General features: G+C 35.9%; 1 protein-coding gene across 1 annotated transcript in view; it reads left to right on the forward strand.

Annotated features, from left to right (window-relative positions):
- Window positions 1-13,297, forward strand: part of LOC150102134 (polypeptide N-acetylgalactosaminyltransferase 16-like) — a 135,587-nt gene extending 122,290 nt beyond the window's left edge. Inside the window, exons 10-14 of the mRNA XM_090398794.1 lie at window positions 5,172-5,391; window positions 7,153-7,236; window positions 7,899-8,013; window positions 8,877-8,987; window positions 12,565-13,297. Of these exons, the coding sequence (XP_090254920.1) occupies window positions 5,172-5,391; window positions 7,153-7,236; window positions 7,899-8,013; window positions 8,877-8,987; window positions 12,565-12,723 (689 nt within the window). The 3' untranslated portion in view covers window positions 12,724-13,297. The remainder of the gene's footprint in view (window positions 1-5,171; window positions 5,392-7,152; window positions 7,237-7,898; window positions 8,014-8,876; window positions 8,988-12,564) is intronic.
- The last annotated feature ends 656 nt before the right edge of the window (window positions 13,298-13,953 follow it).

A 13,953-nucleotide genomic window follows, 5' to 3' on the forward strand; every position in this document is an offset into this window, starting at 1 on the left:
TTAAAACTGGTTTGAACACTGTCTTGTATACAGCTAATTTAGTGTTCCGACTAATTTCTCTCATATTCCATATCAATTTATTCAGTTGACTTCCCACCATACCAGCTTTGCTGATTCTGTTGTCTATTTCTATATTTAATTTACCATCTTCAGTAAAAGTCGTGCCTAAGTAGCTGAAATGCTTTACTTGTTCCACAGATTCTCCATTCACAACACAGTTGACATTTTCAATGATTCTGTCTGTTTTCATTCTCTTTGTCTCTTTATTGCTGACCTTCATACCATATCTATTACAACAGCTATTCAATTTAGTCAGGGATTCTTGCAAACTTGTAGCGGATTTATTTAAAAGTATAACATCGTCTGCATAAAGCAAAGAGCTGACATTAACATTTCCAATTTTGATATCATGTTTAATACCACTTTCCTTCATAATGTGATCCGTATAGATAATGAATAACAGAGGGGATAATGTACCTCCTTGTCTCACCAGATTTAACATTAAACCATCTTCCTGTACTTCCTTCAATTTTAACTGCTGACTTACAACTCAAATAAAGACTAAGTATTGCTTGATATAATGCGCCATTGACACCATATAACTGTAGCGTATTGAATAGCTTCTCTCTTGGCACCTTGTCATAAGCCTTTTCCAAATCGACAAAACTTAAATACAGATCTCTGTTATATTCTCATGCTTTCTCAACTATTTGTCGTAAAGTGAAGATCTGATCCTGACAGCCTCTATTTGGCCTGAATCTAGCTTGTTCTTCACCAAGCTTTTCTTCCACAATTCTTCTCAACTGTTTCTCAAGTATACTCGCATAGATCTTGCCAGGAACACTCAGTAGGGAAATACCTCTGTAATTCTCGCATTCAGTTTTATTTCCCTTTTTATATATGGGTACTATGAGAGCTCTACTCCAATCATCGGGAATTCGTTCCTCTGTCCAGGCTTTCTGAACTATGCAGTGCAGCCACTCTAAGACTCTTATATCACCATACTTCAGCATTTCTGGTCGAATATCATCTACTCCTGCTGCCTTTCCACATTTCAAGCCTTTGATGGCATTTTCTACTTCAAGTATGGATATGTATTCCTGACTGCATGCTTGGTCAGTGTTTTTTACCACTGTGCTGTCATCACTGCTTGTTTCATTTAGCAGTTTTTCAAAGTATTTACTCCACACTTCAAGGATATCTTTTTCTCCCGTTTTCATGTCACCTTTATCATCTCTAACTCCTTTTACAGCACTCTTTCCTCCATTCCTAACCTTCTTCCACAACCTCCAGAATATTTTGCCACCTTCTTGATATTTATTTTCTATATTCTTGCCAAAGTCCTCCCATGACTTTTGTTTAACTAGTTTTACACAGTGTTTAGCATTCTTGCATTTGTCTCTGTATTCTTAAAGAGCACAAGCTGACTTATTTGACAGGAACTTTTGATATGCTTTCTTCTTATCCTTCACTGCCTCTTTAATTCCTTTGTTCACCAGGAAGTTCTGATTTTTTTATCCTTGCAGAGAACCTCACCACATGCCTCTCTGCCAGAATCAATCAATGTTTTCTTCAGAGTTTGCCACTGAATCTACAAGGTTTGATTCCTGTTCTCAAACTCTTTCAATTTTTCTTCAATAATCTTTGTGTATTTTAGTCGACAGTTCACATCTGAGAGCTGCTCAACTTTTATTTGCTTTACAACTTTCTTACATGAAATTTAATTTTATCCTGCTCAAGACTAAATAGTGATCACTTCCAATTTCAATTCTTCTGTACACTCTGGTGTCCTGCACCAGGGAGAAAACATCACTATCAAGAATAACATAGTCAATGAGACTTTTCTTATTCCTTGCCTCTTCTCTCCATGTGAATTTGTGCACATTTTTATGTTGGAACATGGTGTTAGTAATAATCATTCCATTTCCTGATCAGAAATCCAACTGATATTTGCCATTATTATTAGCTTTCTTTTTTCTCCAAATTTTCCCAAAATATTTTTGTATATCTCACAATCATTTCCTACTCTGCTATTTAGATCCTCAACAAGGACCAACTTTTCCTTTTTCATTGTGTCAGTTGCTTTTTCTAAAGCCTCAAAAAATTCCTCCACTTCTACCTTAGTAGAACCTTCTGTGGGACCATAGGCACAAATAAGTCTCATTGTCCAGTTCCCCATTCTCATATTTGCCCACATTACTTTACTTGAGACTGACTGCCATTCAAGATTAGCCTCGTATTTTGTGTTGAATACTATGGCTACTCCTTCTTTTCCTTGATTGTCATTGCCTGAATATAACATTTTGTATTTATTGCTCAGAAAGATCTCGGCAGTTTTTGTCTTTTTTGTTTCAGTCACCCCTATTATGTCGATCTGGTACTTATCTAATTCCTCAGCTAGCTCCATTTCTTTGCCATTCAGGCTTCATATGTTGATAGTACAGATCTTTAACTCTGGTGATGTTCAGTTAGGATTTGTTTTCAGATTTGTTCCAGTAGCTGACTTTTTGCTGTTCGCCCTGGTTCCCTGGCGAAAACAACGGGGGCCTTGTTTAACCGGGCGACTCCTCAGCTGGCATGAAATTTTGTCATGTCATACCATTATTTTTATTTTGGTTTAACCAATAAGAATACAATTTGGTCAGCTAAATCCCAAATTGCCAGCCCATCCTCTTCCGTTCAGTATCCAAGTAGATACCCAACAGGGTGCACCATGAGAAGGTGAGGATTGGACATTAAGTCAGAAGCCTGGTCGGTTCTCCGCATTCCTTTAAAGGCTATGAGGAGGTCTCCTCTCAGTTATACAGCTTTGACTCTTAAGCACCCCAGAGCATTACATAGACCTACCAAATCTTTATCACTCACCTGTGGAATCCTCTCCACCACTTTTTCACCCCCAGAGAATCCTGCTGTCAAGATGTAGCCTTATATAAGGAACCAATAGCTTTCTCTATCCCTGTTTGTTGGTGTTCAACAGCGACGTAATCTGATGTGCTATTTTGATTACCTTTGCAATATGTCCTCTAAACTTCAACTCCCTATCCGCAATCACCCTGAAGTTTCTGGCCTCATCAATTTCCTGCAGTTCAATTCCATCAGTATAATACATCTTGTGACTTCTTCCCAATGTGCATCACCTTACACTTAGCCACATTAAACAGACAGCCATTTATCTTTTGCTTATACTGCTGGTCTGTTTTAGTCTTCCTGCATGATCTCTGTATCATTCATTTATCATTGCTCTTCCCAGTTTAGCACCATCAGCAAACAACTTTATATTTCCTGTCACATTTCCTATATCGTTGATATACATATTAACACATTCGCTGCCAACTACGAGTATACTCGTAGTGGGTAAACCTGCTTCACAAGCCAGCTACGAGTATACTCGTATGACGCTTACCGCCGGGAACGAGATTATTGTAGTGACCTTGAAGAAGTGAAAATGCTTGGCTTGTGGGGCTAGCTTCAAAACTGTGTATTCTCATAGACCGTATATGCTCTGTACAAGCCAACTACGAGTATACTCGTAGGACGTTTACCTCCAGTAACGAGATTATCGTACTGACCTTGAAGAAGTAAAACTGCTCGGCGTAGGGGAACAGACCATGCCAAAGTAGCGTGGCAGCGAACGTGTTAAACAACAGAAGACCAAGTACTGAGTCCTGTGGTACACCACTGGTCACTTGCCTTCTCCTGGACTCAACTCTTCCATAAACTACTCTTTGATATCTGTCCATTAGTCACCCTCTAATCCAAATCACCAGATTCATATCCATTTCCATTTGCTTCAATTTATACAACCAAGTTCAATGTGGAATCTTCTCAAATGCCCTTGCAAAGTCTAACAATATCACTGAGTAGCAGTTTCCTTATCCAACTCTATTTGTCACTTTGTTATAAAAAGTAAGAAATTACTAGGCAAAACCTACCATCCACAAAACCATGTTGTCCCTTATAGAATATCATATTCCTATCCCCAAGTCCTGAATTCTGTCTTGCACCAATTTCTCTACCACTCCTGAAATGCTGATTGGTCTACAATTTTCTACTTGTCTTGGAGCCTACTTTATGCAATAAGACTATTTTGCCCTCTTTCCACTCCACTGGGGCTTAAACAGCTTGGTTAGATGAGCTGATAATTCCCTTGTATATTCTCATAAAACACGAGCCGATATGCCATCTAATCCCATGGCTGTGTTTGCATTGAGGCTCTGCAATATTTTAAATACCTCCATTTCTTCAACTTCTATTCTTCCATCAGTTCAATGCCACATGTGATATTTCTACATCACCACTTTGATGGTACATCCCTGCAAAATGCTCACTCAGTAGTTCAACTATTTGGTTTACTTTTGTTACCATCATCAACACTTTTTAAAGTCATCATTCCATCGTCATTCTTCCTTTTACTTGCCACATAGTGAAAGAACTTTAGGACTTCTTCTGGCTTCATACAGGTCACTCTTCTTGCCTGTCCCATCTGCTGTTCATGGGCATGCTGATCACCTTTTTCTTTATATTCCTTCCAGGTTTTTCTTTTAAATTCTTGTTTAATGATGTTATTCGTCCATCTAACTCCTACCTAATTTATCCTTCTGACTCTGGGTAGACATTCTGATACTGCTTTCTACAAACACCTCTTTACCACCTCTCATGCACCACCATCTCTCCCCTCCAAGTTCTTAGGCCATAGCACTACTGAAAGCTGACTCATCTTGTTATAATCACCTGCTTTGTAATTCATGTATATCCCTTTAACAAAAACTTCTGCATGACTGGCAATCTCCCAGGTCAGGACATGATCACTTTCTCCAAGTAGCAGCAGCATAGCTAGATATGGTTTCTTCAGAGAGGAAAGAAGGATAGGATGGGGAGCAGTTTTGCTAATAATAGCAGAGGAGGCCAGAAAGAGAAGTACATCAGGATATATCATTATTGTTCAGTATTATGGTGAATTAACTAAAAAGCCATAAACTATACATATTGTCTGTCAGTTGCTATTCTCACATTTTTGGTCTGTTTTGATCCAAGAAAAAAAGCATTTTTTCTTGGAGAAAAGGGGTTGTGCATTGATATCTTACTCACTTTGGTTGAATGCCCAGGTGGAAGAAATTAGCAGGTTTTATTAGTTGTCTTATAGCTACTAAGAAATTTTTTTCTTTCCCCAGAGGTTTCTATCAAAGTATGGCTATGTGGTGGTCAAGTTCAGACCATACCTTGCAGCAGAGTAGGTCACGTATTCCGCAAACGTCATCCTTATACATTCCCTAATGGCAGTGCTGCCACCTACTTGCATAATTCGCGTCGAGTTGCTGAAGTATGGATGGACGAGTACAAACATTTCTTCTATGAAGTGAAACCAGAAGCTAAGAATGTTGATGTTGGAAGGTAATACTTCTTTATTTAATAGATACAATATATTTAAGCATATTTCCAGTACTTGAAGTAAGTTGGGATGCTAACTCAGTTCTTTTCTGTAAGACTCAAAATCATCCTGTTACCTTGTTTAAGGGCACTATAAACTGTCTGATAATGTGACCATAAACTAATTGTTATTTAATACTATGAATGGATTTTAATTTTGCACCAAAGGGTCACATTTTTGTTCTGTTTAGGTTCCATTCTACTTTCCATGACCAGTCTAGTTGGTTCTTTCTCCCCCCAACTTCAAGCACTGAATATTTCCATTTTAAATCTCAATATTGGTGGTATTTAAAGCTGAAAGATGTGTGTGTGTATTCTTGTCAAATTGAAGCCTTTCAGCTCTATAATTTAGTAATTGAAAGATAAGCATTTTAAAAATAATTTGTGACATTAGATTACTTTTTAATGGCCTATGATTTTATGAGTGCTTGCTTCTTTTTAAGTATTGTTTCCATAGTTATTAGGGAAAACTTTGTTGTCAGTACATACCAGAACAATGGCTGAATTTGAGCAGGATTTTGTTCACTGCAGCATATGCAAAATATGATTCAGGCCTCGATGGAGTCACAAGACCCATCGTGGGTAGGCCCACCCTAGAAAACAGTATCATACCAGTCCTTGAACTCATGGACTGTCAAAGGGGGTGAAAGATTTGTGAAAAGAGTGAAACTAGTGAGCAAGCAGCAAAAAGTGACAATGAAGTTAAATGACAGTCAGGAAATAAGAGTAAGATATTGGCAAGACTGTCAAAAGTAAGGTGGTGAACACGAGTGGGGGGGGGGATGAACAAGGTATAAGAGAGAACATGAAAGAAAACGTGAAGTATCCATATAAAACTCTCCTTATATTCCCAGCAGAGGACGAGGAGTTTTGTATAGCTGTTGGGAACATGATATTGTTGGCATTTGGGAGTGTGCAATCAGAACTAATGTCAAGTGGTACAGAATGGCAGAGAAAGGTTAGCAAAACAATTGCATTTTCTAGGATGGCAGAAGGACCCAGAGTAAGACTAGGAGCTAGGTGGATTGATAAGATGTGCCTTAGAAGACTAAAATTTAAGATTTGACAATATTGGAGTCCTAACAGATAGGATTAATTTGAAAGAAAATTGTCAATAAGAAGTTAAAATACACCCATGGACTTGGGTGTATTAGATTTTTATTTGAATCTATTACAAACTATACATGGGGCCAGATCGAGCCTCAAATTTAGTTGTATTCAGACAGCATAAAACTCATTTTGCATTTGTTTTTCTAATTTTAATGATTGATTTGTCTTATATAATGGAAAGCATGCTCCCATTATATAAATGCTTTGAAAAGCAGGATAATATATAAACCTCAGATTAGCAGTCAGCTTGATCCTGCTTGAAATGGCTAGTAGTTTTTCCTGTCATCTTACAGATTGAGATTTTTAATGTCTGGGTCTCTTTTCCAGACAAATCACAAAACATTATTTGTAGAGGCTTAGTTTACAATATGATCTACAATCAGTGGTCACTTTATAAGGAATAGCCACATTTAGGAAAGTGGGGAGGTGTTCCTAATAAAGTGGCCTGTACTCCTAGGTATTTTATATGGCACATGGAGTTATTTTTATTAAATATATTACAAATGAATAATAATAAAATGCTTTTATGCAAATCAGAATTAAGTATTATAATTATAAAACTGTAGCATTGCATGCCACCTGGAATTTGCAAATAATTTTATGAATATTTTCTAGCTTAGATGATAGACTGAGACTTAAAGAAAAACTTAGGTGTAAATCTTTCCGGTGGTTCTTGGATAACGTCTACTCTGAGCTCAGGTAAGTAACTATTAAGTTTTCTTTATTTGTAATATACTTCTTGCACTTAAATTCATTGTCCCCAATCACCCTTAGATATGGGTGATATGGGTGGGTTGAAGTATTCAGGGGCACTTTCGGATATCAAACTATAAGAGCTGGTCAAATCAGAGACCTAAATAATATACCACTCTAGAAGTTGCTAATCAGAAACTAGTTGGGAAATGTTAATAGTGTGGGACTGTTTTAGTATGTAGTGCACATCTTGAGGTTATACACCAGAAAATGATTATTGGTGCTTGATTTTCCAGAAATTTCTTGACTGTCAAGAAGATATTTATTTTAATTGTGTGTTCTTGCAAGCATATACACAATTATTTTTTAACTGTTAATACAAGAATCTCCATCTAGTTAGAATATTGGTAAAAAAAAATCCTTCACTATATGTAAAATGCAGATATTGGTAGGATAATAATTCTACTTTACAATCAGCAGGCTATGAGGCCAAAGTCTGCTCTGCTGTGGATGTTTGTGCTTTAAATAGTGATTTCTATTGCTTGGTGTAATGCCTTCTTTCACTAGAAGTCTGAAACATAGGCAAATATTATATTAGACAATGTAATACTTATTAAGATATCCAAAAGAAAACTCATTATTTATATTTTTTTATTTGTTTATTACAGATTGCCTAAAGGAGATGCCGTTGCTTTTGGCCAGATATTGCAGGGCCAATTGTGTTTGGATTCTTCTGGTTCTAAACTCCTCCTTGCTCCATGTATTCCTGGAGAATTATCTCAGGTAAGTACAAAAAGAATGGTCATTATACTTTTAACCTTTTGTAATTTTCAGCCTAATATGAGAAATGGTGAGAAGGCTATTTTCTTGACATTTATGTAATGATACTGTTTTCCCTCAGCAAATACAATGTCCGGCCCTTTGGGAAACACAAGTGAATTCCTTTCTTCTTTCTGATCACTTTCCCGCACACAGCACTATTGTGTTACAGGTCTTGAGACCTCTATAACTACTGGTAATTTCACAGACAATCATAAACATTCATACCCACGGCAGGATTCAAACCCGCAGCCTTTTGGCTGATACGCTAACTACTCAGCCAATCAGGCCGACTAATGTGTTTTTTGCAAGATATCATGATCAAATCGATCAGTTTCTCGTATGAAGTTATACATCAGTTATTATTTTGCTCAAACAGTTGCTGCAAAAGCAACTGTTTGAAATTACAAAAATTATTTTCCTTGCATCTCTTTGTATATATAGTTTCTCATCTTTTCCTTAACATATTTAGTTTAGTGGTCTGTCATGGCCAAGTAACTTGGAATTCACATTAATCTAATGAATGATATGATAGGTAGTTAATACTGTCCACAGTCTATTTTTGCAGCCGCATACGTTTTCAGGCTGGTTTACCTATTTTTGCAAGATGAAAAAAGAATCCTTTTGTGTCTCACTCACCTTTAGTTGAAAAACCCTTACAAAGATTTTTTACAGTCCAGTTGCAGACAGGACAAACAATTGACAAAAAAAATGACTGTTTGTCAATTGAACTATACACTATATGAATATGTACACATTTAATTGATTAATAATTTCTATATATAGTTTAATAAAATTTAAGTTATTATTGGGTATTTTTCTTACAGGAATGGTCATATACTAGGGATAAAGAATTGCAAGCAGAGAAACATTGTCTAGGAGTGCATGGCAAGGAACATCATCTAACTTTAGTGAAATGCAGCCGCAAAAATGGACAGGTGAGATTTGCTTGAGCAACTGTTTTATTAGTGCCTGAAATGGCTTATAAGTTTAATGTTTGATCTTTCTTCAGTGCACAGTTTCTGGAGTAGCAACTGTTACCTCACTTTGTGCAGCATTTGTATTATAGACTTACAAATGGATTGGCACAATAATAAACAAAGACTTATGTGACAAATTTCATAAAATTTTTGCCCAACTATCAAGAGCATTCTGTATAAAATTAAATAAGCGTAAGTTACATAAACGAAGATTCAACGATGAGAATGTGTGAGCTACAAAGGAATGCAAGGTCTCAAGTATTTCTAAGTCCTAAAGACATTTTTTAAATAACTTAAAATTATATATTAAAAAAAAAAACCTAAGATCAGGGTGTATGAAGAAAAATAAGTGGGGATTGGCTGAGTAGTTAGCGTATCAGCTCTCCAGCCAAAAGGCTGCAGGTTCGAATCCTGCTGTGGGTATGGATGTTTATGATTGTCTGCGAAATTACTAGTAGTTGTAGATGGCATTGGTGTAGTTGCAGTTCATTGTAGTTGGTGAATTGAGTGGTGGAGACAGTTGTTGTAGAATAGGTGCCCTCCCTCAATGAGTCTTTAGACCCCCTGGAAGTGTCATATAATAACTGTAATCCATTTCAATTCAGATTGGAACAATGGAGTAAGGTTTCACAATTTTCTTTGTATAACACATATATTACATGTTATAATTTTTTTCTAAGAAAAAATTTGTAGCATCTTAATCTTCTTCTAAAGAATCTAATGTTGTGTGGCAATAGTATATTTGCCAAGTCAAGTCCAGATTGTTTAGTCTCATGGAATTTAATATAGTCATAACAAAGAGTTGAGGATCTGCGTGTTTGGTCAAAGTAAATAACTCACAAGTACAGAATATTTGATAAATATTGGGATAGGCTAGAGGTAGAAAGCTTTATTAAAGATTTTTCACTTAGTTACAAATAAATTAAACTTGCCAATAAACTGTTCTTATTTAATCCTTAAAAATTAGGTGGAGCAGAGCCAATGACACACAAAACAACAGATCAAATGGCTAACCAGTTATTGAAAACCTCCAAGATTCATCCCAGCTCTACCAGGAAAATTGCTGTACAAGTTTCCATCAGACAAATCCTGAAGATGGAACCCAAGCTTCCTGAACTCGTACACCCAGTATCTCGGGAAGAGGTACAAATAGCCTTAAAATTACCAAGAATGGCAAAGCTGCAGGAGTGGATGGTATACTCCCTGAATTCCTAAAACATCTTGGTCAACATGGCCAAACATGGCTGGCTGCCCTTTTCTCAGAAATCATCATGTCTGGTAAATTACCAAAGCTGTGATGGGAAGCCAAAATAATTGCCATGCCCAAACCAGGGAAAGATCCAAATGAAGTGAAAAACCTACAATCTATCTCCTTGCTTTGCACCACCTTTAAGCTCTTTGAAAGAATTCTCCTTAAAAGAATTTTACCACTCATCGAAAGAGTACTCCCGACTGAACAAGCTGGCTTCAGGCCAGGAAGAAGTTGCTGTGACCAGGTCCTGGCCCTGACAACTCAAATTGAAGCAGGCTTCCAGAAGAAACTTAAATCTGGAGCCACTTTCATTGACCTACTTATCATGACCATTGATCTGCTTATGACACTGTCTGGATCAGGGGCCTCCTCCTAAAACTAGGAAATATTATAAAGTGTAAAAAAAACTCTAAAACTTTTTGAATCTATTCTCTCCAACAGAAAGATTTGGGTTCATATTGGCAGAAAAAAGAGCAGGCCCAGATTCCTTCACAACGGTCTTCCTCAGGACTCTGTGTTATCCTCTATACTTTTTAACATCTATATGTATGATCTACCTGATACCAGATCAAGCCAGTATATGTACGCCGATGACCCTAGCGATCTTACATCAATCCACCTCCTTTATCAACCTTGAATACAGACCTGAACACCCTGGAAGAGTGCTTCAAGCAGTGGTACTTGAAGCCAAATCCAATGAAAACAGTGTCCTAAGTATTTCGCCTGTACAATGCAGAGGCGAATCGACAATTCAACCTTTCCTTCTGTGGAAAAATGGTAGAACATGAGCCTCCTAAAATACCTTGGAGTGAGCTTGGACAGAAGCCCAACCTATAAAAGGCACATAATCAACCTCTCCAATAAAATTAAAACCAGAAATCCTAAGGTCATCTGATTAGATATTCAGGCTGAAATATATAGCTTTAAATAAATAGTATTACTTATCCCTTGTATTTTTTCATATTAATTGAAGAAACCTCTCATAGTGGATATATATATATATATATATATATATATATATATATATATATATATATATATATCTCTTAAACAACAATATTCAGTGCAAAATATGATTGTTGGAATTGCAGAACTCATTAAATGTTCTTAATACTTTTAGAAATAACTTTTTTCACATTTCTTGTGACTTAATAATTTAACATTTTCATTAAGTTGGAATTATGGTTGCTACTTCATTTTACACCACCACTCACTACTTATAGTTATTGCCCCCCCCCTCCCCTCCTCTCTGTTTTTGCATCATGACCCTAATGGATAGATTTTTAAAAGAAACATTTTCTTCATACTGTTTCGTTTTGCTCTCCCCCCTCCACTTTTTGATGCATAACTTAATATTTTCAGATAGAAATAAATATTTTTTGTGCATTTTAAAAGAATCTACAAATCATTAAAATACAGTGTTACAAAGCAAAACATAGAATGCCATCTTAACAATCCTAACTGAAGTTTTACTCTGCTAGTCAGATTTCTCGCTTGCTTAAATACCTGATACAGGTACTGCTTACAACAGTGAATAATAGATTCTGGAAAGTTAAAGAGCACATTAGTGCCATTCAGTATTTCATTTTGTGTTATATCATGACAACTACCTGTGTAACTGGATGCAGAAACGAAGAGAAAACAACATAGTGAACTAAAATACGGTATGGCACAAAAAACAGTACTGAATTTCAACACCTGTTTACTCCATAACACACATCATCATAGTTATTCAGTACTTTTTTTTTTTTTTTTTTTTTGATACCATGTTTACTAGAATTTAGCCATCTTTCTAAGAAGATATCCTAAACAACACCAAAAAAAGTTACCAATGCACATGTTATGACTTAGAGTAAAAATTTTTATGGACAGTAATCAAATAAGTTAATTTGATATTTTGTTGAAACTCAAGAATTGACTAAAGGCCCTTAAAAACTCTCTTGCCCCACTTTTACACATCTATTAGTCTGCCCTACAAACAAATCTCTTTTGTGGGAAAGAGACAGGAAACAAATGCTTTTGTCAGAATGAAATAACTTAATGATTATAATTTTTAATAGTTTCTGAGATCCACTTATCACGAGATTATTGTAATTCCTCTAGAAGAGAGGAATTGCAAGCTTTTATATATAGTTTATTCTCAAAGTTCAGCTCCTAACAATTTGCTACAATCATTACCATTTCTTTTATTAAAACATAAAAATAACTTCCTATTTATAAGAAAAAAATTTTTAAATGTTAATCTTTAAAATATACTCTATAGATCACTTATTTTTATTTCAGAAGTGGACTCGTCGGAGAAGGACATTGATACATGAAATAACTGGTTTATGTCTAGATAATATGGCCCACTTACAGGTCGTGGTGAGTACATGCAGAGAACATTCCTATTCTCAGCAGTGGGATTTCTCTATGGAGCTTCAGACATGGGATGGACAGTGAATGTTGCCTACTCCAGTGATTTCAAGCTCGCTGAAGCTCTAGATTGTGGATCTCATTTCAACACTTGCAATAAACAGTGCATTTTAACTATTGGAAATGCAGTGCTTCATGATACAGTGTGCAAATATAGTGCTTCTCCCATTTGCAACAACATGACAGTACAATTTCCACCAATACATGAAATTTGTTTACCATTCTATTTGTGATAGACAGTGGGAGATAAAGTGCCAAGTGATTTCCATGCCTGTGATTGTTCTTTATGTATATACTAAGACTGAAGTATGTATGAAAATAAAGTGAAGCTCTTGTTTTATTTTTGCATGTGATAAATAGAAGTAATGAACCATGCCAACAAAAATTGGATAAATGCAACTCGCATTATACTTTTGCCTTCGAGTAAAACAAACTGATGAAACTTCCTGCTGATTTCAGAATCAATCATGTGGAAGTTAAAGCCTTTGTATAAAATGTGCTTTTATTTTTAGATACTGCAGGTTTATGGCTTCACTCTTAGTTTGAGTCTGTACCAAAAAAGATGTATAGAATTATTAAATAATATTTATGTAGTGTTCTGTTTAAATCAATTTAATTTACTGTATGCAAAGAATACCTGTAAATATGTAGTTGTGGTACACGAACTTCGAAACATTTAATGTAACTGTGAGAAAGAAAACATCCCTTAGACAAACCAGACCAATTAATTTTCCATACACCGTTAACATTAAGCAGGGGTTGCCAACTTGTGGTTTAGTGAGAAATTTTTGTAGCTGTTCAGATTTATTTTTTAAATGAAAAAAACTGGAGGATAAGTTTTTAAATCTTGAAATAGTCTATTTTTTTATTAAGTATCTAAACATGAGAATAAGCATCTGTGCCAGATCACAAAATATGCACACACACGTACACCAAAATCCTATGCCAAAGTTTCAAAACACTATGAAAGTTGAAATACCACTTGAGTACAATACAGTGACAATCAAGAACAGTAACTGTTGACAGTATGCACCAAATGATATTGGAAAGCATTTCAGATCAGTTTCATAGGTGGTATTTAAAACTCCACACTTCTTTAGTTTTTTAAAATATTAAACTCCTTTGCCAACATGTATCATGTTGTGATTTGACCAGACAAAGTTTATTCCATCATGCAGATACTCCCCCCCCCCACACAAAAGACCACATGTTACAGTTTCCAGTGATATGCAAATTTTGTTCTCTTCCAATCTGTGA

The sequence above is a fragment of the Typopeltis vanoorti genome, chromosome 10 (assembly GCF_054136105.1).
Source record: "Typopeltis vanoorti isolate ZY-2024b chromosome 10, IOZ_Tvanoo_1.0, whole genome shotgun sequence".
Lineage (NCBI taxonomy): Eukaryota > Metazoa > Arthropoda > Arachnida > Uropygi > Thelyphonidae > Typopeltis > Typopeltis vanoorti.